The sequence below is a fragment of the Haplochromis burtoni genome, unplaced genomic scaffold (genome assembly GCF_018398535.1).
Source record: "Haplochromis burtoni strain Fernald_Lab_line unplaced genomic scaffold, NCSU_Asbu1 Contig_5, whole genome shotgun sequence".
NCBI lineage: Eukaryota > Metazoa > Chordata > Actinopteri > Cichliformes > Cichlidae > Haplochromis > Haplochromis burtoni.
In genome coordinates, this window is record NW_024582366.1 from 4038857 (window position 1) to 4066144 (window position 27288).

General features: G+C 43.3%; 1 protein-coding gene across 8 annotated transcripts in view; it reads left to right on the top strand.

The window, feature by feature from the left end:
• Positions 1-27288, top strand: part of LOC102290173 (ephrin type-B receptor 3) — a 57685-nt gene that overhangs the window by 15999 nt on the left and 14398 nt on the right. For all 8 annotated transcript variants that reach the window (XM_014333187.2, XM_014333182.2, XM_014333181.2 and 5 more), the window contains exons 2-8: positions 12381-12445; positions 16966-17638; positions 20821-20976; positions 21897-22232; positions 25038-25162; positions 25652-25814; positions 26185-26293. In XM_014333187.2, coding sequence (XP_014188673.1) covers positions 12381-12445; positions 16966-17638; positions 20821-20976; positions 21897-22232; positions 25038-25162; positions 25652-25814; positions 26185-26293 — 1627 coding nt within the window. The remainder of the gene's footprint in view (positions 1-12380; positions 12446-16965; positions 17639-20820; positions 20977-21896; positions 22233-25037; positions 25163-25651; positions 25815-26184; positions 26294-27288) is intronic.

The following is a 27288-nucleotide window of genomic DNA, read 5'->3' on the forward strand; positions in this document are numbered from 1 at the left end:
TAATCTCACAGATAGCTATTTGTAAGAATGTCCTTAAATAATAACAATCGCCCTCTCCTTTACCTTTTATGCTAAGTTATAGGTGCTAAGAAACAAACAAACACATGTATATCCACTATCACAAGCTTCCCAAAGTGACATAAAGTCTGGATTCTGAAATAAATGTGTAAAGCCTTTTCAGCAAAAAGTCTGCTGTTGTTTGCCATCAGAGATCAGTAACAGTTGTGATATGATAAAGATTGTCCAGAATGCAGTTGTCTCACGCAGGAGAGCAATGCCGTCGTCCCGGCTTTGCAAAGGTGAAGCATGAATTGCTCTCACACTGGCTAGTTTGTGATATCTATCAAACCAAGCCTGTCTCGCAGAAGTGCGTAAAATGACTGCCCGCCTTATCTTGAAAAAATGGTCAAATTACAAAGAAGTCGCTGCCTTCTGTGCTACCAGCATTTTATTTGATTGTAATATCTACTGACTGTAACATAAGAGATTTCGAGGTGTTTTTGGCCACTTGTGTGTATTTTTGCAAGACCAGGTGGAACAGGAGGGAAGAATGAGAAAGAAAGAGAGTGGCAGCGATACGTGTAAAGACGAGGGAATGGTGATGGGAAAAAAAGACAAAGCTGGAAGAAGAGAAAGGATTTGTGAGGGGGAGAAAAGGGACAAAACAATGCAGCTGACCTACCCAGTTTACCTTGCCCAGTGTTGTATATCCTTTGCGTGAGTGCATGTGGGTCATTGTTTCTGTTTTTATTTCCAGTGCTGCGTGATACATTAGAGCTTCCTGATTTTTTTTTTTTTTTTTTGTCGTAAGGAACCACTCCCGAGCTAGTGTTTGAGGGTACAAAGAAAAAGAGAGAAGAGAAAGCGCATACTTTTGTGCGATCTTTGTGTTTATGAATTTGTGTGGTTGTTACAGAAAGGGTGTGTGTGTGTGTGAGATTGTGCCAGTCACTGGTCTCCAGAGACCTTACCCGGCAGGTTGCATTCCTGGCATTAACTGCCCTAACCTCTCTTTTGTTTCTGGTATCTTCGACCTGAATGGCTAATGACTGGGCTACCTGGTAAACTTTAACAAAACGTACGCATACTGATGACAGAGTCTCCCACAAGCCAGTGTCTTCATGTCACCTGGTTCCGTCATCCTTCAAAAAAAAAGTTGTGGTGAGGGATGATAGGGTATAATTACTCATCTCTTAAAATTCCCCATTCGCCATTATTCATCTTTTCCATTTTCATTTTTATTCACAGGTAAATGAGGGCATACCTGGCAAATTAACATGACTGGCGGTGATAACTGACTTGATAATTATCTAGCAACATCTTCATAAATCATCAGCGAGTGCTCGATGAGCCGAAAGACAGCCTTTGGGTAGACTAGCTGGAAATCCCTGCTAATAGGGTAGTCCCCGGCTCTATTTTGGTTTTGTTATTTTGTTTATCCTGTCTGCGAAAGTTTCCGAGGAGAAGCAGAAAAGAAACAAGCAAACCTCAAAAGCCGGTTGGTTTCGACCGCCGCAGTGTTTTTTAAACTGTTTTAAAGTAATTGGAAGCCACTGGCATGTGGAAAATGCGAACCGCTTTGGGGCTTTGCCCCTTACTGCAGACACACAGGCAGCTGTTCCGGGTGTAACAGGAAGTAGCCATCTTTAATTAGATTCAACACAATCACTACATGCTGCGCAGGCAAGTGCAGTGTAAGGTGACCTGATACGTTGGCAGATGACTGCATTAGCAATGACTGTATTAACAGAAACAACGATAGAGGGACACAGTGTGTGTGTGCTTGTGTGTCTGTCAGAGAGTTAGTGAGAGAGAGAGAGAGAGAGAGAGAGAGGCCATGTATTTGTGAGAGAGACTCAGTGGCTGTTGATACAGAATGGCAAAGCTGGCTGCTAAGCCCTTTTCTTGTGGTGCTCAGCCATTCAAAAAGCCACGGCTTTTATTCAAAGCCCGGTTCCAGCTCTTTCTAGGCTACACCCCCAGTGAACAAACAGGATTTGTGTGTGTGTATGTGTGCATTTGTGTGCATGTGTATAAGTCTTAATAACATGTCTCATTTTCTGTTTGTATGTGTTGCCGATAATGTGTATGCATTAGTATTATGTAAGTGTATGGTTTGTGTTCCCCTGTGTTTGAGTTTGTTGAGTCAGCCACTGCTGACACACAAAATTGCCTGAAAACTGCTATTAAGAGCTGTGAGGGAACTGCTCGCACACAATCCGACTGCACAGGCAGCACAATAGCCCATCTCCTATTGAACAAAAGGTGTGTGCATGTGTGCACGCTCTTGTGTATGTTTATGCTTCCAGCACCCCCGTGACAGTTAGATAATCAACAGCTTCCACCTATACAAGCAAATGCACATTCATTCATACAGGTGTATTTCAAACACTCTGCTCTGCACCAATGAAATGCTTCCCCTCAAATCCACACATAGATTCCCCAAGGGCACGTTGCTGCTATCACTGTTTGGTATTTGGCTTCGGAAACCGGGCTGCTATCATCTGTACAGACTGATACCAGGGCAGCTATCAAGCTGTTATGAATGGATGCCTTGGTTAGCAAAGGGCAGTGGAGCAGAGGAAGGCCAGGGAGGAGAGAGCAGAACAGAGAAGTACAGCAGCAAAGTACTAGACAATGGCTCCCTGGGCAGCAGTAGGGCAATGAGCCCATCAGGCTGCATGTTAAACACAGACACTCAAGGCAGGCACACAAACATACAGAAGACACTGCAGTTGTGTACATGCACACAGTCACATACTGTCTCTGAAGGCGACAGCGTGTTAGCATGCCAGCGACACAGTGGCAAAGAAAGACGTGCCGGGGCTGTGGGGAATACAAGAGAGCGTGCAGCAGCTCTCCATCCTCTCCTCTCCGTCCGCCCCCCACCCCCTTTGTTACCTTACTGGCCCCTCTTTGCCTTTCATTCCCATCTTTTTCCTCTTTGCACCCCCTCGCTTTGTCTGTACTTTGAATATCTCTTCCTTTCTCTGCATTCCCATCCCTCTCTCCCTCCTCCTTCCCTCCCCCAGTTTTCCCTGACTCCTGCCTCTCTCCTTTCCCCATTGTCTCTGTCTGATTTTTGCTGAATTCTATTAAGACTTTTAAGCAATGCCAGTATGAATGAATGTGCATTGAGTTATTTTTTTGTAATCAAAAACGGCCACACCCAAAGCTGCTCCCTCCGATTCTGTTTCCTCACTCCACCTAATTCTCCTTTGCATATCTCACATAAAACAGTGTTCAGTAGTTCTTTTCTTTGTACTTTGTGTGGAGGACTGGGAGGTGCTAAGAATTCAATACACATCTTCTTTTTTTTCTCTTTAATTTTCCACTGATCATCCCTCCTTTGCTCCCTTTTGTATCTGGCATATATGTTCCACCATTTCAGTATTGCTGCAAAAACTACTACTTTTTGCTTTGATCCGGGGTGAATTACAGTTTTTGAACAAATGTTGTGGTGCTGAGGGATTGATTAAGATCAAATATAAGACTGAACTGATGGCTGAGAAAGCCCCAGATATGCTATGCTAAGTGGAAGTAGCAGAGAGCCCTGACTCTCGCCTGTCACAGTTAGCCTAGACCACTAATGCCCAAAATCCCCCAGAGCTTCAGCTCACAGATAGACACTCATAGGCAGGTAGTGCAAAAAGATGATTGTCAGATTTTTATACCTAAACCAAAAAAAAGAAGTTTTTATTTAATGTATATATCATATATTTATATATATAATTAGACCATATAATAACACTTTACTATAATATATTATATATATTAGGGGTGCAACGATACTCGTATCGATATTGAACCGTTCGATACAGTGCTTTCGGTTCGGTACGCATATGTATCGAACAATACAATTTTTTTAATTTATTTTATCAACTTTTCTTCTGACGATGCTGTCTGTGTTGAGCGCTCAGTGGATCTGCGTTCGACTACTCCGCCTAGGCTGCACTGTCGATCCACTGAGCGCAGCGCAAGCTAGCAAGACAGAAGTCTAAGCCTCATGCTACCTGAAATTGAACCTCCCCCACCCTCATTCAGATCTGGCGTTTGGAACTATCTTGGTTTTCATGTGACGTATGACCCTGATGGTAAGCGCGTCATGGACAAAAGTAAAACAGTATGTCGGATGTGCCACGCAATGCTCAATTCGGTGGGAACTAGTGCGTTAGCCAGTTAGCTTGTTAACGTGTTGACGCCAGTCCAGCCCCACACACGGGGCGATCCGCGGTAACTCGTTAACGGAGATTTGCCGTGTTATGGCGTTAATGTCATTTTAACAGATTAACGCTGACAGCACTAGTGGGAACACAACGAATATGACTGCACATTTACTGCCGACATCATCCTAGTGCAAAGACAAGTGGAAGCAGACAAAAACAACAAGCACGCATGCTACAAACTTTACCCGAGTCATTTAGACAGCCGTTAGCACATGATTCTCCTTATGGGGACCTGATATGTTTAATATGCTGCTGAGAATATAGCCCAGAAGAAGCGTATAGTATAGCTTTTATTTTGGAAAGAGCCATTTCTCTGTAATAAACTCTCTTTTCCAAAGATGAGTGATTTCTCGATCAGATAGATTTATTTTTTTTATTACTTTGTTGTTTCAGCAACATTAAATTTAAAAACTGTACTTTTGAGTTAAAATATATATTTATAATTTTAATAAATGACAAATTAAAAAGGCATGAAATTTTTTGTATCGAAAAAATATCGAACCGTGACACCAAAGTATCGAACCGAACCGTGAATTTTGTGTATCGTTGCACCCAATATCTACATATATATATATATACATATATATATATATGTATAATACAATTCAAAATATTGTGTTAAATTATTTGTAAAATAATGATTTTATGCTGTACTGTTTGCAGAACTGCACAACAGCTGCCAAGGTGCCCTTGAGCAAGACTTTGAACCCTTTTGCAAACAGGAAGCCTTGGTGAAAAAAATCTGTGTATTACACTGTAAAAGTTTAAAAATAAGTGAAAGATAATTGAGGTGCACATGCTAGAAGATCTGTATCTGTATCAAAAGAAGTCTTTTTATAGAAGTTTGACATGCGTTGCTACTCGTGTTCATGCACACGAGTATGCAGTGTATTTGTTTTACAGTCTAGTAAATCAATCTAATTCGGGTTGCAGTTGTGCTATATAGCGTTTTGAATACAAATCGTATACCAGGTATTGCTGCCCCCTTAGAGGGAGTGTGGGGTAAACACTAAATGAAATCAACAGCTGTAGCGACGCACGCACACTCCATCATACATGCAAAAAGACAAATTACTCCGCTCCAGCGGCCTCACTCGCATAAACACAACGAAAAGCGCACATCCAAATGCCCACAGAGTTTGATCAGGAGAGCCACATTTCCATATGCACGCCTTTAAGGTAAAAGCAAACCTGCTACTCGCTTACTTGTATTTTTAAGTTGCAGCCGGCTGAGTCATTTGCCAGGAAATCTGATGATGGCATCTAAGCGTCTCACGCAGAGGCACACGCTGCGCAGTTCACCCAGTGCTCGCATTCATTCAGCCATCTAATTCAGGACTAGAGGGCTCTGCTTAAACACTGTTAATTGTCAGCATTTGATTTTTAATCGTATTTGAGTTTTTTTTTTTAAAGTTTTAGAGTTAAATACAAAATGTTGTAAAATCTAGAAGGAGAGTGGGGCGCTTAATTTCCAGGAAGGGCTGTAAGCAAAAAAATTACTTCATCTATGGTAAAGTTTGAGGCAATAGTTTCCATGTTGGGTGATGTAAACACCAATCATTTCTACAGAAATCTGGTTTTGCGCCCATTTCCTGCTGGTTTTTAAACAAAGCCAGACCTGATGCCCTTAAAGTAATCATTTGCAAACAAAGCACACGCCTTTCCAGAGCAGGTTGTAAATGATAAATATTACACCAAACCTTAAAAATGATGATTACAACAAAACATTACTGAAGCCTTAATTATCTATTTGCCTCTTGACATTTTTGCCAAAGTACGTGATAGTTTAACTGTAAATGTAAAAAGTGCTGTTCTGTTTCAGCTGATCTGAGCATGGTACATGATGTAATGCTTGTTTTTCAATAATGAGTAAGAAAAATCACAGAGAGCTATATTCAGATTTCAAAAGACAAGGCCAGACATCTCCGTGTGGTAAATCCACAGTGGCTGGAATGACTCCTCCGCGGGAATATTTCAGTAGGGGATGAATTCGAGTAAGTTTTGTGTCACACAGGATGCATCACTGTGAAAACACTATAAAAAACACCCTGAAAACTGCGCTATTGCCTCTGCAGTGTTGTGGAAGCTTGTATCTGCTCATATACTGCTCCATACACTAGTATATGAATATGACTAGGCAGTGTTTATATTCAGTGGTAAGGCAGAGCGAGAGGAAGAAAGCAATAAGCGGATGTTATGAAACAAAAGCAGTATGGGAAATGGAAGTTGTAAGCATAAGCTACAAAGCCAAGTAATGTGATATGTGATCTTATTGTGACTACTCATATTTTCAGAACAATAAAAAGAATAATTGATCAGGTCGAGGCGCCGTAACAAAGCCAAGGTCGCTCTCCTAATGAAATGCTGATACACTCACTATGAAGGACCTCCATTAAATCTTAGCAGCATTGGATTTTGAAGGCAATCCGAAGTGCTTGTGTCAGCCAATAAAACAAGCGCTAATGACTCACCCCCAACTGTGAATGTGCGTGTTTGAGTGGGTACGTATTATGTTGTCAGTACTGCTGATGAAGGTGCTGCGACTTATTCAAAAGCAGGCAAAACACAGAGCCGTCCAATAAAACCACGGCACAGTGTCAGCTCCTGCGAGTGCTGGGTCTCAGGCTCGGGTTGGTTAAGGTGAGGAGAGGGGGATTTCAAGCATTCCCAGAAAACCAGTTATATTAACAGTTAACTGGGTTGTGTAGTAATTAACTCAGTCAGAATGCCACACAACTATGCAGTAAGCTAAACAGAAATTCTGTGAGTCAAACTAAGGCCCGACGTACACACATGCACTTATTCACTCAGACACGCACACGTACTGACAAACATGTGTTCCCACCCGTAAAGGCACACCTGGTTTTGTAGACAGCTGCCCTGAGGGCTACCTGTTCGTCAGATCCTCTGCGGTTAGTAATTAGAAGTAAAAGGGGGGAGGGAGGGGTGAAGAGAGGGAAGGAGACAGATGAGAGAAGGACAGAAGGAATGAGTGAGTGAGAGAGAGAAAGACAGCGAAGGAGGGGTGGGGGTGGGTTAAGACAAAGAAGCCGGTTCCACTGACAGGACAGGAACTAGATGAGACTTCTGAATGAGGCTATACCCCTCCTCAGTTTGAAGCAGGCACACACACACACACACACACACACACACACACACAAAAACACACACACACACACACACACATATAGGCCTATGTATTGGCTCAGCTTCGCTAGCTTGCATCCTCCTTGCTGCGATCAAAGCCCTTTCTTTTTCCATTTCAACCACTTTGCTCAGCTCTGCTCTCTAAAAGCATCTCACAGCAAAAAGAAAAAAAAGCTGTTTGTTTTTTGTTTATTTTTCACAAAAGTGTCGACAGGTAAGAGATGCTTGACAGACATTGCCTCCGGAGACAAGGTGGGATAAGCAGACAGACGTTCAACCCCCCCCTCCCAATGCACAAAAAAGGTATTCAGCCTTGAGATATCCCTTGATGAAGGGAAGGTAACCGAGGGCAAGGTCGCAGCCACGTATTCATAGAGCAAAGATTTAATTTGATTTAACATTTCCAGTGATGAAAAAACTATATTTAATAAATAAATAAGAGAAAACGACAGAGAGGTAAAGACAACTTACTCATGAAGCTTCAGCAGCATTCCCTGTTAGCATACAGGCAGGACACACCTCTTTTGTGACAGCCATTGTGTGATGACTGACTGCAGTAGTAGGATGAAGTATGTGTGTGTGTCTGTGTGTGTATTTGTGCTAATGGGAGGTGGGGGGGTTGTTGTCATGGGAGGCGAGTCCCTTCAGGAATTCCACAGAGGAATCAACTCCTTGGCTTGTCCATGTTGCAGCAACCAATTACCGTGACTGTGTGTGTGTGTGTGCGTGCGTGTGTCTATGTGTTGTGTGTGTGTGCGTGCACACAGGGGGAGTGGGGGTGTGGGGATGCTGAAGGGGAGGTCTGTCTATAAAATGGAGGGGACTTCTCCTAATCATCGCCCTCTGGCCTCGCACAAAGGCAAAAAAGACTGCTCGGACGATTTGAATTTGAATAGCATCTCTCCTCCCGCTTTCCTTTTTTTCCTGCCCCGCTTCCTCTTTCTCTGCCTCAGCCTCGCACTGGATGACAAAAGTGGAGCCAACAAAGATAGCGCACAAAGCAATCAGGCTAATAGCGCTAATAAGTTGAGTGTGGGGTCCTCGCTCTCAGTGTTGACACTTTCCACTGTTTCAGTGGCTAAACAGAGGCTCAAGTGTTTGGCAACCAGACGGCATAGTATTTTAATGGAGTGGCTACCCCATGCCAGGTTGCCATGTGCTTGGTCTCTTCGACTGCAAAAAAAAAGATACAAAAAAACAACAACAAAAGCAACTCAGAGGAGAGGTGGGGAGAAGATAATTAACTACTGAAGAAGCCCCGAGCAAAGGATTATGGGAAGGGAGTCATTAGGGTTTGGAGTTGAGTTTATTTTTCTGTTATTATGGGTTTTCCCGGACGCAAAATCTTGCTTTTGTCACGTTTCATTAACACACAAGTTAGTGGTAATTTCTGAGGTGAAGCCGTTTTGTTTTGCACTAATAGCAGAGAACTTAGTCGACTTGATTGTCAAGGTGGGAAAAGAACATTTCATTAAAAATATTAGTTTGGTGACTGCTGTCTGAATTTTGAAGAATCACACATACCAAAGACATCCACACTCAGAAGCTCAAAGCAAGACCTGAGCTAAATCACTCACCTGTGTGCTCCCTGTGACCTGCAGCCTTCACCCTGAAAACGACTGCGCATTCCTCCCTCTCAATAATAGCCTTTCTTCTCTTTTCCTGCTCTTCTCCTTCTCTTTTTTCTTTCTTTTAAGAAGTCTGCTTGTTTGAACAAAGAAATATTTTAAGAGGCTTGTAACTCTGTGTATGCGTGTGCGCGTGTGCGTGCTCGTACGTTGGATGCGGCCATAAGGACGAACGCTTCAGTGCCCTCCCCTGTTATTAGGCCTGCCCTGTCATTACAGGATTAGAGTGTAGGGGTTTGGCTTTGCATGCGTGTCTGTATGCATGTGTGTGCGCGTGTGTGTGTGTGTGTGTGTGCATTTATTTGCCAGAGTGCGATCTCTCCAAGCCTGTTTGTATTCCTACAATTTTTCTCACACAGTCAGAGGACACAGAGAAAACAAATGTCACAGCCGTTTTTTTCCCCCCATGGTTTTTATGATAATCCCCGGTGCATTTGACCTCTACCATAAATAACACTTTACTAAAGCAATCCTTAGGTTACTCAAACAGTGACTCGCTAATTGAAAAGTCTTTGTGAGCAACAGGGGGTTGAAAAACACCCCCCTGAACAGCGCACGTCACATTCATCACTGTGCAGCAAGAACACAGGAGCACGGCTGCAGATATTGGCGTCGAAGGCAGAGAAAAGAGAAGGAGATTTAAAAAAAACAATTTTTTTAGTTGAAGTAGGAGAGAAAAGTGGGACAAATAGAAGAAACATAACAAACTGGGAGAGTTGGTTGAGAAAGAGATTGAAAAAAGGAGAAAGTGTGAGAAAAGTGAAGCCCTGTGCCTCTCTGTTTGTGACCCATCGATGCCTCGCTCTCACCACGTGTGTGATTTACAGCAGCCAATTTGCATGTTCGTTTGCCTGATTTCCTTTGTTTGCTCCCTTCAATTTTCCCCTATCTCAATTTACAAGATTTGAAAGAGTAAAATGAAATGCATAGAGGGCAGGCAAACCAGTGCACTCAGTGTGTTTAGAAATCATCTCAGAGTCTAATTGAGATTTGTTTTTTTTCTTAACCGACTTGTCCTTCTGGTTTTCTTTCCATTTATTTTTCTTTTGTCTCACTCGGGCCCTTAAGTCGTGCTGCCATTATAGTCTTCTAAGCTTTCAGGGCTTGTTTCCTTTACAGAATACCTTTCGCTCTATAATCTAGTTCCTTCTGCCTCCTTCTTGTCCTTTATTATCTGTACGAGTCTGCTTTGCACACTTTATTAGATTTTTTTTGTCCGTGTATTAGATGATTTTAAGATGCTTGGACTTTCAGTCCAGGCTTTATTCTTACAATGTGCTTGTAATGCCAGGTGTGTTATTTAAAATCACAGCAATATAGTGGACAGAGCATGGCAGGCACCCATACACACACACACACACACATCCTGACACACATACACTGACAGAGAGGGAGCGGCCGGGTTAGGTCAGGGTCATTCACCACTTTTGCTCTGGCCCATTGACTCAGGATTGGTGCTCCACTTTGGGCACAATGCAGGACTTTGCACCAAATACACACACATACAATTGTCCTCTGCCACAGACTTGCAAGCACACAGTTATGCACGCACACAAAACACAACCCCCGGCCAGATCAAACAATGCAGATGCAGCGAGAAAGGAGGGTTTCAGCGATGAGTGTGCGGTCTCGAATCATCTGCTGTCTCTACCACTGAGTCAGGCTGGACAGGTGTGTCTGTTTGCACTTTGCATATCTATCTCTCTTTCACGTCACGTCCCTTCTGCTTCATCCCCGCATCCCATTCCTTCCCTCCCCGTTCATCTTTGCGTTTTGCCGTGCTGTCATTTTCAGCGAGGCCAGCTCTAATGACAAGCGAGCGCATCAAACACAAGGCCGACTTGTAATAATAAGTACCAGGCGGCAAACATATATAATTTTCACCTCACCGGCTTACCTACCTGCACGGCTGTCAGTAACAGGTCCCAAATCACACACTGTCACAGTATGAGTCACAGGAAGTCCTGCAGCTAGTGAGTGCTGGCCCATTCTCTGAGAAAACACAAGCAGACCCTCAGTTGCTCACATGTGGCTACATCTGGTTACAAAGGGAGCTCTTAGTAAACACCACGTTCATGAGTTCCCTGCTTTAACACTGGAAACACATTGAGAGTATTGCAAACCCGCTAAGCAAAAGGAATCACTTATGATAAAGGCTTTGATTTGGCTCATGGTGACAGTTTTAGACCTTTTTCAGTCAAAGTCTGCGGGGGTGAAAATGAGTGGGACTTCCCCGTTGTAAGAGCATAACACTTGGACAAAGTTAGATATAATTCACCAGGGGCTTGAAGTTCTTTTTGTTTGCCTGAATGTAGCAGTTGCTTGATGTGTGGTAAAAATCCTTGAGTTATAGTATTGTACTTATACCTAGGACCTATTTACAATTAGTTAGCAAGCCAAAAAAAAAAAGTCTGCAAAGACTTGGAAAATCTCAAACTTCATTTGATGACCAAGCACTCGCTGGCTGCACCGTTTCATCATCTTTCACTATCTTGTAGAACAGCACAGCGGTTGAGATAATAACGGTGGCTGCACATCATGCCTTGAGCGCCAGGTAGTAAAAGACTCGACATTTATAGTCTTCCTTCCACGCTCTCGCAAAGCTCCCATCTCTGCCAGCAGAAACAAGAAAGTGGAAAGTGGAGAGCAAAAACGGTTTTGCAGGGGAGATCTCTGTCCACCTCAACTTGCGCAAGCCATTTGTTGATGTTTTTGTGTGTGAAATCCCCCGTGTGTGGCATATAGATACGTCTAAGAATGCTCTAAACTGAAGTGCCTTCAAGTATTGACGCAAAACGAATCCTATTGAAGTTTACCGACCTCTGTTCCACTCGAGAGCTCCTCTTTTGTGACACCGAAATTTATTGCCCCTGCTCTCCATTCAAGTATTCTGTTGGGTTGTATATCTTGAGTTTTACAACTGTGTCTATATCTTATCAAGTGTGTGTCTGTGTGTCACGTGTTCTGTGGGAAGCGGAACTGTTTTGCAGTGAGAGCTTTGTTTAAGGGAAACACCTAATTGGGACTAATTAGCTTAATGAGGAGCAACAGTAAAATATCACACAATACCTCACTGATCACCTATCGGGACCTTTGTCTGTCTCGTGTTTCATCTATAATACATTCACTCACACACACCCACACATACTCACTTGCACATAAAGTACTCCTTTGTCTAAATCAATTCAGTTAGTTGTGAGCTTGTGTGTCCTTTATTCACACAGTTTTCTGAAAGCAGCTTTGGTCAGAGCCTCGTATCTGCTCCTTGGATCATTTTGCAAGTTTTATGAGATTGTTGTAAAACAACTGAAAGTTCTACTGATCTCTTTTTTTCTTCCTTGTTTGATTGTGTTGTTTTCTTTCTGCTTCCGTTTTTCAGAGACGTTGATGGACACAAAGTGGGCCACGACAGAACTGGCTTGGACTGCACATCCTGAGACTGGGGTGAGTTTACTGGGCATAGTGTGCATTGTGTTGTGTTAATGATGAGCAATACTCCACGCTATGTTTTACCATTTGATGCAATTAAAATATTTTAGGCAGCAAAACAAATGATGCACTGACATCTAATTCACCTGACTGACCTGATTGACTCCCTCTTGCCTCCTCTTGAAAAATGCAAAAAAAAAAAGCATTGGTGTTGTCATGAAGTTCCCTTTTAAACACTGATAAATGTCTCAGCACCCAAATCTACCTCACACAAAGTGTCCATGACAGCCTCACATGGCTTTCCCATGTGGTCTCCACAATGAGGCAAAAAGAGCCTCGACCCCTCCTCGGATATACTTCAAAGACTGCCAGCACTCCTCCCTTGCCTTTGTGTGGTCCTCTGACTTGGCCCTTGTGTTTTGAACGATGGGCCCCCTTTTTTTTAGTATATTTTTGCTCTTACCACAACACACTTGTCAGAGGATTCTTCCCCAGCTGTTCAAAGTCACCCACCCTCCTTATGCTCCTTTTCGCCTAGCCATTAAACATTAACTGTGCCAGACACACACTAGCCACCTCAGCTGTAAACAATCAGGAGGACAAACCCTCTCACAGCCTGGCATGTCCCATTCTGTTCCCCCTTCCCTCCAAACACACACACACCTCTTCATCCTGTTACGCTACAATGCAGCGGTGATGCTCCCACGAGGTCCAGGCAGACATGGTTTAGGAACCTAAAAAACATGCCTCTCTGTTTCTGTTCCAACAATCCTGCAACAGATGCTCCTTCTCAGTAGATGTACATACAGTAGCTGCCCTTTTGCAATCCAGATTTCCCACATTACCTGCCAAAAGGGTGGAGATGAATTTGTCCCCTTGGCCCTTTTTTTTTTGGGTGGGTGTGTGTTTGCAGCAGAATGTGCCACAGACAGCATTTGTTGTCCCTGAGTTATTTTTCCACCCTTTGTGTGTTTGTGTGCGCGTTTTCCCTCCTTTTATTTTTTCCCTCCCTCCCTCACTTTCACTCTCAGTCCCTCGCTCTCGCAAAATCAATCGTCCGTGTTGCCTTGTTCCTTTCTTCACGCAGACTTTTATTGTATACGTGTTTGTTTGCTCTCGCAGTCTTGCGGTGGGAACGACCCAACCTGTTTTTGTTGTGTGTGACGAGTGTTTAAGAGAAACCGATGCCGTGGATAAGAGGACAAACAAAGCAGCCTGCGGGGAAAGGGACGAGAGAGAAAGAGAGAGAGAGAGAGAGAGAGAGAGAGAGAGAGAGAGAGAGAGAGAGAGAGACAGGGTTTCAGGAAAATCCAGAGCAATGTCCGTGCGTCAAGAAGGAAAGAGTGTATGAGACAAGAAAATCAGTTCCTCAAAAAGCAAATCTAACACTACACATTCTCTCATTCATGCCAAACACAAATCATATCGTCTCCATCTTTTTAAATAACATTGCAAAACACATGCAAATGAAGCTACAAACATAAAGCTACACAGAAGCTGTGTTTGTAAGCGCTGATAATCGTAAGGAAGTGTCTTTACATGCTCCAACACTAGGTTGTTGTGTTTTACACACATTCTTTTATATTCTTTCACGTCTCTGTTTGCTATGGTATGTGCATTTCTCAGTCTGGCTGCATCTGTCTTTATAGCCTGTAGCATCTCTGTATGAGGCATGCATGCATGCAGCTCAGCACCAGTTTGGTTGATGCGTTTGGATTTCCAGCATTCATTATGCCTCCATGTGTGACGTGTGAATATTTGTCTATAAATCATGCCGTTTATGTTCCAAACCAGATGGGCGAAGAAGAAGGGGGAATTCCGCTGAGTAGCTCTCCTCAGACCCGGAATGATACCCACAGGGCTTTCCCTAAGCATACGTTGACAACAATATATGAAGTTAGCGAGCCTACAGAGATAATAAGTATTGTCGGTATATGACTGTCTCCTTCACAAGACCACCTTCCCTGCACAAAACGTGTCATAAACAAGCTGGAACAGTATTAAATTAGCCTTAGTGGGATTATTGAACCGGCTAAACAAACAACAAAATAAAAACACACTAATTGGTTGCATTGAGCTTGTTGGAACTTTCAGCATTTCAGGCAATGCCTAAAGCTAATAATAATAGTTTATCCATGTTGCCATGAAGGTTTCTTAGAGTAAATGTTCTCTTTTAATTCATCCAAGGTCGAAGGATGAAAAAACATGATAAAACTGGCAAAAAAAACTGCTTTAAATGATGATTTTGAGAATTATTGTTGCACCAAAATGTGCAATGTGTAAGGCCCGTGCGTTGCCGTCTGGAGGTGAAAGTTAAAGCTTTGATTGGAAAGGACAAAGAGAAAACAGAGAGGCTCGCCAATCTTGCATAACAATTCATCTTGTTGAAAATCGACGCCAAGAAACTTGACCCTTTTTTGCACAACATGCTTAATTCATTCAGGCTTGGTAAGCAGGCTCTCAGATTGTTTGCCCACTGGTGCATGTCTGACGGGGGGTTGGTTGACCCCTTTCTAACTGCACGCATACACAAACAGACCCACACCTATACATATATATATACTCTCAAACAAACACACAGAGTGAGCACAAACTTGGCCAGACAAGCTCGCATGAGCAAATTTATACAAACGCACAGCCACAAAACACTTGGCCGCATTGCTCTTTTGCGCAGGGTGATTTATTACACTAAACTAAATACCCATTGACACTTCATGCTTTTAGCCATTCCATTGACCTGGCTGGTGATTATCGATTCCCTCTGGTCGCTTCCTCCTTCTCTCCCGCTCTTGTGGGGCCATCATTTTAATGCCACAGCCAAACTACACCCATTCTTCCCCCTGTGTCCCTTATGGCCTCCACGGTCTTGGATGAATAGCCTTGTCTCCACCACATCCATATCACAGCCTTAATTAAGATGCTTCAAGCTCAGAAGGAAGAGGAAAAGCGGTATCTATTTACCCGAGTGTTGAGGAAGGCAAATGCTTTGAGGAACAATCCAGCCCCAAGAACATAACTGTAGAGATTTAATTTTACTATAGATATCTCATAGCAATGTCACAGGTTCAGGTAGCGAGTTCACCAGTTACGCTAAATATGCACTATGCATTTGGTGTATAGTTTTAGCACTCATCTCAAGGCGCTTGAGGATATTGCAAGGTAACGACCCTACAGTAATACAGAGAAAACCCCCAAAATCAAACAAATTCTGAGCAAGCACTTGGCAACAGTAGGAAGGAAAAACTAGCTTTTGGCAGGAAAAAACGTCTGGTAGAAGCAGAGATTAATAATGATCAATACCTAAATGCAAAGTGGTGTGCTAGCTTTTGACTGCCCTGTGCCTTATTGGTAAATGGACTCGTTTATATATAGTCACTCAAAGCACTTTATAGAACTTGCCCCATCTATACATCACTTTTTTCAATGTCTCACATTCTCACACATTCACACTCCAGTGAATGCATCAGAGCAACTTAGGATTCAGGATCTTGCCCAAGGATACTTTGGTATGCAGACTGGTGCAGCCGGCAATCAAACCACCAACCTTCTGATTAGTAGGTGACCCGCTCTACCTTGTAAGCTACAGCCACCCATTATTCCCTTCTCTAGTATTATTTTCCTCCCCTGTTCCCTCTACATTTAATGCTCTAAAGCACTGGCACGTCTTTTGCATAGCACTGTTAACTACTGTTGTATTTAAACGTGTCTAAAAATACTTTGACTCAAATGTTTGTCTGATAAAAGAAAGGGGAGCAGATCCCTCAGCGTGCGCACACACGCACGCAAACACACACGCACACACTTAGATATATTATACACACAGGAATTGCTGTTTGAAGTGAAATGATTTAATCGCGGTGTCCTCATTCGAGATTGAAAAAAAGAAGAAGAAGAAAAAAAGACATAACATTAACGCGTCTCACAGCAAAGCTTTTACAGTCTGGTTTGCTTGCACTCATTTAATGAAGCTGGTAATCAAAGTTTAGAAAATTTAATCCCATTTTATCCCGAGTAATTCACCCCCTGGGTACTGTAGTAGCATTGAAAGATGTAGAGTGTAAAAACAGAAAAGCATGAAGGTTAACTGCCGCCTTTTCCCCGCTTTTATTAGAGGACGTTGCAGTCATTGCTCGGTAATTGAAGCGTAATTGGTTGTGAAGCAGTGTGGCTGGTTCTTCCAAACAGATATGAGGTAAACATGCTTTGGTGGCTCTGTGGCGAGGAGGTGACAGGTTCCTGTAATTGTGATGAATTTGCAGTCCTTGTGCCTGGCTTTTCGCCACACTAATCAGGAATGAAAGGTGCATCATGGCAAAAGCAAGGGAATGGAAGTAAAAGAAATACAGCTAAACTGAAAAAGTCCAATTCTCGCTCCCTCATGACTTGTGTCCTGGTACTTTAATCACTTGCTTTTTATGCCACTTGATTTAATGTAGCTCATCTAGGTTCGATGGAAGATGCCCCGCAGCAACTCAATATCTATCAGACATTTACAGCTGCTAATTTTTCATGTTCTTCATCTGATTTCTTTTCAGTGGGAAGAGGTCAGTGGATACGACGATGCTATGAACCCCATCCGGACGTATCAAGTCTGCAATGTACGTGAGCTCAACCAAAATAACTGGCTACGTAGCGACTTCATCCCGCGAAAAGATGTACTGCGCGTATATGTGGAGATGAAATTCACAGTGCGTGACTGCAACAGCATTCCCAACATCCCTGGTTCCTGCAAAGAAACATTTAACCTCTTCTACTATGAGTCTGACTCGGATTCAGCTACGGCTACCAGCCCTTTCTGGATGGAGAACCCTTATGTGAAGGTTGACACCATCGCCCCAGATGAGAGTTTTTCCATGCTCGAGTCTGGACGGGTAAACACGAAAGTCAGAAGTTTTGGCCCGCTGTCCAAAGCTGGCTTCTACTTGGCCTTCCAGGATCTCGGTGCTTGCATGTCGCTCATCTCAGTCAGAGTGTTTTATAAGAAGTGCTCCACCACAATCGCCAACTTTGCCGTATTTCCCGAAACGGCAACGGGGGCTGAAGCGACATCGCTGGTGATAGCCCCAGGAACTTGTGTCCCCAATGCCTTGGAGGTGTCTGTGCCGCTGAAGCTTTATTGCAACGGAGATGGGGAGTGGATGGTTCCTGTAGGAGCCTGTACCTGCATGGCTGGTTTTGAACCGGCCATGAAGGACACCCAGTGTCAAGGTGAGTGTTTTCACAATATATAATTTAGGTCAGTTTATGACGTGTTGTGGCGGATTAAGTGGATTAGACATTCTTCAACAGGTTGCTCAAGGTTCAAACCCACAACAGAATAGTGTGCTACTTCATCTTATGTTACAGTCCTCAGATTTCAGGATGGAGCCTTCTTACGAAGATCATATGAGAAGACGTTTACGTTTACATTTTGGGAACATGGAATGGTATTAGACTAGTGGTCCTAGTCTTCACAAAGACTTGACTGCTGTGGAAAAAAACACACTGATTGCATACAGAGAGATTAATTGGACATTATTTTGGCTACAGGATACACTGTTTTATGCTGGATTGTTCACTCAACACATCGTAATGAATAATTTATTTTATCTTGTTTTCTTTTGACATGTTAATCCAGTGATTACAAGCTATAATAATACAGACTAGCAGGGCTACGCACTCCCGTGACCTCAGCTTTGCCTTGAGGTTGGTTGCAAAATGAATGCGCAGTGTGTTGTCTCTTTATGAAAGCGAGTGGCTAATGGCTTCAGGTCTGATGGAAAACATGACAGGTTCACAGAGGTGAAAGAGAAAGGTAAATTTAAACAGCAAGGTCCCGACTGAAATGGAGTGCAGGTGACAGCATGAGAATAATGAAGGATAAATGGAAAAATTTGTGCTTGTGTGTACGTGGGCGTAAAATTAGGCCTGGGCGTGCAGAAAGTGTGTGAAGAGTGAAAGAGCGATCTGGTGAGGTTATTGATCACGTGAATGCAAGGTGCCCCGTGCGTGTTCGCTGGGCTTTGACTTCGGGGGTGATCCCTGCTTGTCTGGGTCCTTCTTCCTATAATAGAAGAAAGCGATGACGCTGCACAGGCCTTATATTTTGTATCCACTCCACTCCAGGAGTGGGTGGATACTGAATATGCGCTCACCTTTAGAAGGAGAGTGTTTGCACGAGACAAAGGGGAGAGTGTAGTATATCTAAAGTGAACGTGGTTAAAAACTCATTTGTTTGTTTCTGGCACCTCAAGGTTGAAGCTCTGGTGACTGGCCGCTGATAAAATGCTCTCTAATCACTAGAAACCACAAGGGATAAATCTCGCTTTCTTGTTCTCGTTAGGTCCTCTCTCCTTTTCCTTCCTCTCCTTCTATATTATTCCATGCTCATTTCTCATCACCCTTTTTCCGTGCTTTTTCTGTCCTCCTAGCATACAGTATCTCTTGCAGCTCTTCATTTCTCTCTGCGCCAGTCTTTACTTCTCCAATTCCTTCCTAATCTGAAGGCCGTTGTGCTCATTAATAAGCCACTAGAGTTACAGTAAGGATGTCAGTATTAATATTAATCGATGAGCCTTTTTTGCCTTCCCACTCATTAGCTGCACATTTTTTACCCCCAATATTCTTTACTTTTTCATGCCTCAGACTTTCCAATTTCAGCATACATTTTAATCAGTTCCTTAAGCTCTATGTTCTGCATGAGAGGATAAGACACAGGGGAGCGAGGAAGAGGGGAGGTGGGGGTCCTACAGGATTAGCATTTTCTATGCCTCCACCTCTTCCACCTCTCCCTCCCTTTTCGCTCTACCCCCTTGTCTGTCTTTCTTCCTCATTCTTTAATGGTTCCTCTAAGGGAAAATAGATAAAAGGAACAGGATGACCCCTTTACTCGCTGGAAGTGATTGATCAGCACTTTCAACCTTTTGGTGTAAAAAAAGAGGCTTCCTTTAACGGGAATGCTTCTTCAACATCTTTGCTAACAGTTAAAAATATTTTTTTTCTTGCCCTGTGAGCTCAGAATTAGCTTGCAATTTGTTCTGTGTTAGGTGAAAAAATATGAACAAATTTGTTTAAAGAAACTGTTCTGACACCTAAATTCAAGGTCAGTTCTTTATCTGTTTATCAAACCATACTTCCTGTTAGCCAGCAGTGTGGATAACTCTGACAAATTGGTGGGAGAACAAATATACTCAGTGCTAATGTACACGGTGAAGCCAGCTGGTGGTTTTGAGCTAATATTGAACTTTCAGAAGCAGGAAAACAGCAGGAGCAGTAAGTGGTCTGCTGTAAATTTGACCTCTGACCTCAGTCGTTTTCAAAGGGGAGCATAAATCCAACATGGAATCTGTGACGATAATTATCATTCGGGGGGGACAAACATTGCAGTTTGTCCTTGACGTTGACGAGCTAATGCGCTAGTGGGTCAGCTAATCAACTGGCCCTTGTAAACTTTGCCTCTCTTACCTGCTCCTGCCTCTCTTTTTTTATTAGGCATGGCGGCAAACTCATTCATCTTTTAACAAGACAGTTTATGAAAGATATGGAGCCTACCCAAGCGTCCTGAATCACAATGTTGCCGTTACAGTTTCCCTGCACGTCTGTAACTTATCACACGAGTTATAAACGTCCAAACAGCAGCTATAAATGGAGATATGGCATTTTCAAATCCTAGCAGTGTTTTCATGTGACTGACTTGCCTTCAAGAACCAGTTTAGGTAAAGTCATGCTGAAAGTAGTTTCCTGTATAGAAGTAGTCTCAGTAGAAATACAGAGAAAAAACAATTTTTTAAAAAAAGAAACTTTGACATGGTCTCTGTCTGTATACAAAGATTTATGTTTGCACGTTTGCATTTCCTGATTCCCTCACTTTGCAAATTCTGAATACATCGTCCACTAAGTAAATGTTATTTGTACATTCAAAAATAATTAATCAATATAACATAAGCACACTAGTCAGATTTTCATGTTTTTGACACTGCGTTTTTAGGAGACCTGGGATGCCAATGTTACCTCTAAAGCACTTCTGTTGCTTCTGTTGTTTAAGTGTGCTGTAGGCTATAAATAAAATGAACATGGCAGTCAACACAAACCGACATGTTTGATGTATAGTTTTTTCTTCACTTCCAAAAACATAATTTATGTAACACAATTCAGTGGGCTACATACTGAAATTAGAAACAAAGTATCAATCCTATTGTGCTAGTATTGATCCGAGACTACTACAAATACTACTTTTCCACTAAAAATGAGTAGAATTACAGGCTATTGGCATGGATTGGCAAAAGTAAATTTTGTGTTTTCATTCCAGAGTAAGACAATTTCTAATATGATAGTGGTAAAATCAGTTTGTTTGTTGTTGTTTTTTAAGCTGTTGGTCATGCTTTCTTCATCATTCCCTCTTTTGCCATCAGCTTGCAGCCCTGGCACCTTCAAGTCCAAACAGGGGGACAGTTTGTGCTTGCCCTGCCCAGCCAACAGCCGTGCCAGCTCGGGAGCAGCCAGTGTTTGCTCCTGTCGAAACGGTTATTACCGCGCAGACACAGATTCTCCCGACTCCCCCTGCACTAGTAAGTAATGCTTCCTTCAGCCATCTGTATAACTCAGTATGTTTTAATGCTGACAACCTTACATCTAGTCTATTTTTCCCATCAGAACTGGGCCAAATGTGTTGTAATCATAAAGTTAAAGTTATTGTGTATTAAACGTCTTTGGATATTTCCATCAACTGCTGATAAAAGCTCCTAGCACAATGCTCCTGCCACGCCACACAGACAGCAAACAAGTCTGCTTGCTTTCCCAGCGTTATCCTCAACTTTATCATCCAACCCCTCCCCTTCCCACCAACCTGCACTCACAACGTCTCTGCCCCACTACGGCCGGAAAGTGAAACCCACTTGTTTTTTTGTGAGCTTTATCTTTTTTTTTTTTTTTTTTTACTGTTGGCTCTATTAAAAGCAAACAGACACAGAGGGGTGAATTTATTCAGAAGTGAAGAAAGAAGATCCTTTTTTCTGTTGCTGGGGTGTGGGGCTGATTCTCCCACAGTGCAGTGAGAGATAAGGCTCCGGTAATTGGATAAGAATTGCCAAGACTCTGCCAATAGTTTGTCTTGCTCGTTGCCCCCAAGCACTCTGTACACACAGACACACAGTGGAAATAAGCATGCAATTCAAATTTGAACTCCTGTCCTCTTTTTTTCTTTTTTTTAATGAAGAACTGCTGGAACAGTCTCTTGTTACAGTGAAAGAAAAGAAAATGGTCTAGTTAATGCATAAGAAATGTACTAATACCGCGGCGCAGTTATGGAATAATGAATGCATGTGTGTGTAATGATATATAAAATGTGCTTTCCAGTATAAATCTTTTGTCTATTGTCCTGATGTCTCTGTGCTGTCACCAGGACAAATTTCTTTACACCCATTGTGCACGGAGATTGAATGCATTCTCATTGCGACCTATTTTCTTCATCCCATCCTTCCTTTTGCAGCCGTTCCGTCTGCCCCACGCAGCGTCATCTCCAGCGTCAACGAAACCTCGCTCGTGCTGGAGTGGAGCGAGCCTCGTGACCTGGGCGGCCGTGATGATGTCCTCTACAATGTCATCTGTAAGAAGTGCCTCCCCGACCGGGGAATGTGTTCGCGCTGCGACGACAACGTGGACATCTCACCGCGCCACCTGGGATTGACCCAGCGGCGTGTGGCGGTCCGGAACCTGCAAGCCCACACACAGTACAGCTTCGAGATCCAGGCGGTCAACGGCGTTTCCAACAAGAGCCCCTATACGCCCCAGTTCTCCGCCGTGAACATCACCACAAATCAGGCCGGTAGGTGCAGCTTCAGCACTGTGGCTACCTGGCAAAGATCAGCATTGATGTTTCGGGCGATGCCAACTTTCAAAGGCTGGGAAAAGACACAAAAGGATGTCAGAGAATACGCTCTGCGCCTAAAAAGCAGAGATCAATTTCTTGTATGTATGTAGGAGTGTGCTACATATTTTTCCTTTGAACAGGGATTGAGAAGGAAGACATTCTTCTGAATGAGCTTAGAAAGCGACCTTTTTTTCACACGCCCACAGCATGCTCTGTGCTAACACCACTGCAAATAGCAATAGCGAGGCAGTGTATATTCAAAGTGTGGAACCTTTAGTATTCTGGCTGCCCACTGGTTCCAACCCACCGATCCTTCAGCTCTCAGCAAAAACAGTAACTAGGCCAATGTAGCAATCAAAGCTGAGATGATTTTTTTTAAACCCATCTGGTATATATAGATACAGAGTAATAGAACCCGCTATTGATAAGCCAAGTGATGAAAATAAATCAATAAATGGAGGGAGACTGTAGACCAGGGACGTCAGAATAATTGTATATCGTGCATTGAACCAGTAACACTCCACCTGTCAGTGAAAAAGGATAAGTATCCTAAGATACCTTAATATAAGAAAAAGAAGTGCAGTTTCAACAGTATGTCTCAGTTTTTCCACATGATAAAGAAAAGCTGCTGTAGTAAATGAAAGAAAGCTTTCAGCATTATTCTTTGGGCTAAAATGATAAGAAATAAATGTTTTAAATCACAGAAAAAAATCCGAAAGGTTTAGAAAGTTTCCATTAATTGACATTTTTTGTGGACATACTGTAAAAAACAAGAACTCTTCTTTTTTTAAATGGTTTGTCTATCACTTAACTACTTTGGTGCAATATGAACGGTCTTTATCAGAAGGAAAAACTCCAAATACATTTAAAGTCCAGAATGTACGCCCTCCTTAGATTGGAGTCTTTGGCCACTGAGCCTTGTTTGACACTACAGCTGGGGGACTATTATGATCATTTTTTCAGTTACCTAGGAAATCTCACTATTCTCACTGATGTACTTTTACTCACCCCAGTTTTTCTTTTTACTTGTAAATTGAACTCTTTGCTGCTGTGTTAAGTTTGCTCTTTCGGCTAGCCTAGTAAACACCAAGGATTATTCCTTGGCTCCTCCTCCCCCACCCTTTTTCCTTCTCTCCATGGCCTTGTCCTCCTCACCTTTGACCTTGTGTGCCTACTCCTAAAAGATTCTTTAGGAATGCCTTCTTTTTGTGGGTCTGGAACCCAAAGGCCCCACCAGCCCCACATGAGGGCCTCATTGTTTCATGGGGAGGTTTGGTGCTGGGCTGACAGGGACAAGTGTCCACCCTTGGGTGCTTGGGGTCAGGTGGGTGCGGAGGGAGCAGTGAAGAGAAAGAACAGGGCAAGAGTGCATCATCTGTGATCAGATTATCCATTTGTGTAGTCCCAAGACCATCCCTGCATGTGCAGTCACCTTTTAAGAATCAAAATAAATACTGGGTTGGTGATAAGCCCCTGGGGCCACCTCCATGGTTACTCCCAACGTCTCCTCCTGGAGGAGGGCCCCTAATCCCTTGGCTAGAGTAACCAGGGGATCTGCCTAGGAAGCATTGTCTTCAGGGGGAATAAGAGAGACAAGGAGAAATGGAATAGATGGGACTTACAAGGAAGGGGAAAACTCAGGAAAGGGGAGGTGCAGACACCAGAAAGAAAGACAGAGCAACAGAAGGTTGTCTGGTCTCCAAGACAAGCAGGGAGGTTAGAAAGGAAATGGAATGGGGACGATGAAAGAATGTAAAAATGGGATGTAAAAGTTTTTAACAAAGCCAGCGAAAACTGGTGTGTGGTATGGGGGAATGAGAAACACTGATCCAGGGATTTTCCTAAAATGAGTGCGGTACAGTATCGAATAATATTATTGTGCAACACTTGACTTCCTTCACTTCACTTTCCTTATTGACCAAAAGTGATTATCAGCACATCTGTCTTGGTTAGACGGGACATCTTGTGAAGAAGTCATAAAACTCTGGAGGAAGGGGGAGTGGATGGAGGGCTGTAGCAGTGAAAGACAAGCAAAAGAGTTGAAAAGTCCACTGAAAAAGCAGGAAGTGTATTATTTATATTCAAGTAAAGGTAGACAGTGGAAGGTATGAAGTAAAGTTAAAAGGGTAGACCGAGGAGGGAGTAAAGGAAAGAGCGGCATGGGCTTACTGTTAATGCGGCACGTGTAAACTAAGCATGGGAAACTCCAGTGATTACATGTTTCATAAAATAATTAGATTGTATGGTGTGTGCACATTTTTGTATTTGTATATTATATTCATGCACAGCACTTAAAGAACAAGATCTTTTTCTACAGCCGAGAAAAAAAAGGAAAGCACAGCTCCTCTCAAACATTTCAACGAGATTGCGGAGTAACAGCTCAGCAGCAGTGAAGCAAGTGCACAGACACATACGTGCAAAACTCTGTATGTGCGGCTGTTACTTAGCTCGCCCGCCGTTAATATATGACAGAGGGAACTGCATGGGCCTTATCCATCAGTTTCTAAAGTTTGATTCTCTTGCTACAGGAGAATTAGACATAACCTCTCGTTCCCCTAGGACTCTGGGAGGGAGAATTTGAGCATTAGTCGGGAATGGCTCTGCATACTAACTAGTGGCCAAAGCTTTTCACAAAGCTCACAGCTAAGACTTTGTATTTGGGCTTCTGTGGACAGACAAAGGGCACAGAACTTCAAAAGACATAACACGAAAAACAATAAATAAAGCGGATTTCCCTTTATTTATTTTCCCCCTGTGAAGCTCCCTCTGCAGTGCCCACAGTTCACCTGATGGCGGCCACAGCGAGCACCATGAGCCTGTCCTGGCTGCCTCCAGAGAAGCCCAACGGAATCATTCTGGATTATGAGATTAAGTACCATGAGAAGGTAAGCGCCGATGTTAGAGAACGCCTGTAATTCAATCCAATTTCAGTGACTCGCATGGTTTCTGTATCATCTGTGTTTCTGTAAATGTGGAAAACAATGGCTCTGCTGATAAACACATGTTGGCCGTGAGGCTTCCTTTTCTTCTTATTCCACTCTTTCCATCTCTTTCTATCCTTCCAATCCCTTCCCTGTTGTACTCTTCCCTTTTCTTCTTTTCCCTCCCATCCTCTGTCAATCCATGCCTTAAAAAGTTTCTAAAACCCCAGAAAGTTTAGAGTTTTCCTTGGGGAAAGAGCGCAGTCACTCACTATATGCTGTCTTCTGCTGTCAGATTAACATACCAGCTATGATATGGCACTCCTTTTCTCTCTCTCTCTCTCTTGGTCTTGTCTTTTTTATATATTTTTTGTCAACCTACATCAAAACTTTTAGAGAAGGAACAATGAGGAGCAGGGGTGCGTTGTTTAATCCCTGTATTTGTATGTGCAGGATCAGGGTGAGGCCATTGCCCATACCATGACTGCCCAACGGAGCAACGCCCGCATTGAAGGTCTTAAGGCTGGTACGCCTTACGTGGTGCAGGTCCGCGCCCGAACAGTCGCTGGTTACGGTCGCTACAGCAGCCCAGCCGACTTCAGCACCAACCTCCAAAGTACGTTACACCCCGCCTGCGTTACTACCCGGGGATGTACTGGGATATGTCTGTACAAATAGTGCAATGCAAAGCTTATAGATGTGTTGGATTTTTTCAAGCGTTTATAGTGTAAGAAGCCAATATGCGAGAAACGAAAAAAACTGAAATTCTTGTAACGGACTTATGATTTGATGAAAATGTACCTATGGTCAGCCAGTCTGTGTATCAGCCATACCCTTCCTCTACTTTATAAAGGATGTGCAGATTCTTCTGCATACAGATTAATAAACCTTGTACTTTTGTAGTGAGCTGGATTGCAGCTAGTTTGGTCGATGCTTGCGGCAACTGACTAACTAACTGATCACCTTCTCTCTTTAATCTTGTAAAGCTGACCCCCCAAAGTCGCTGCAGGAACAGCTGCCGCTCATCGTTGGATCAGCCACCGCCACCTTAGTCTTCATCATTGCAGTTGTGGTCATCGCTATTGTCTGCCTGAGGTGAGAATCCCGCTATTAAAACAGCAAGGCTTACAGAAGCATTGGTGCCAAACTGTTGTTTTTCCCGTCAATTTGAAAAAAACAAAACAAAACACCGAGATAGCTTCAAATGTCAGCTTTGTTTGCTTGTCCTCCAAACTGCCCCGGAACAGTCTCAGCGGATTGCTTTGCCACCTGTGAGCCCACTGAATGCCAGATTAGCCTTCTGAATCTGTGAATAGTAAACAGCTTTGGCCAAAATGCTACTTTGCTCAGTGGAAACAGCATGGTGGAGCAGCTGTTGGGCCTGATAGGCCTGCCCTCACGGCCCAGCACTCAGAATCAACTGTGCGTTTGCCCGACCACAAAGAACCCAGATGCGCCCCTGTCTGCTGAGCTCAATTGACTGGGAAGCTGCAAGTGGCTGCTCTTACCTTTCAGAAAGTCTGACACTACATCAGCTGGGTCTAACCGCACTCGTTTATCCTTTATACCATTCATTTGTCAAGCAGAAAATGCCGTGCGAGGGTGTCTATATGTGCAAGAGGCTGGCACCCACTGCTGACTGGTGCCCACTTGGGTTCTCTCTGCAAGCCAGTTCAGGCAGCTGCTGACAAGCGTGGGCATCGGTCATGCTAGACTGAATAATAATCTCCCTGGATCCCCCTCCTTTTCTTTCTCCCTCCTGCCTCTTCGCTCTCCCTAATTTTCACACCGCTACATTGTGTCTCTCTCTCTCTCAGGGTCTTGGCTTAGCCACTGCTCTGACTGCTACAGAAGAAGGGAGAAAAATAGAAATGATACAAAATACACAGCTTCGGCATATACCAGAAGAAAATTAGAATTTAAAATAAAATGCAAATTACCATCGGGTATTTTTTGCCCCGGTTACTGGTTAGACAACAAAGGAAGCACATTAACATGTGATTTCAACAACCCAGCTCCGTATCCGAGCCCACACCCCATCCCCGCTGGGTGCGAAAGGGACAGATGCATGGAGGTGAAGCTGGAGGAAC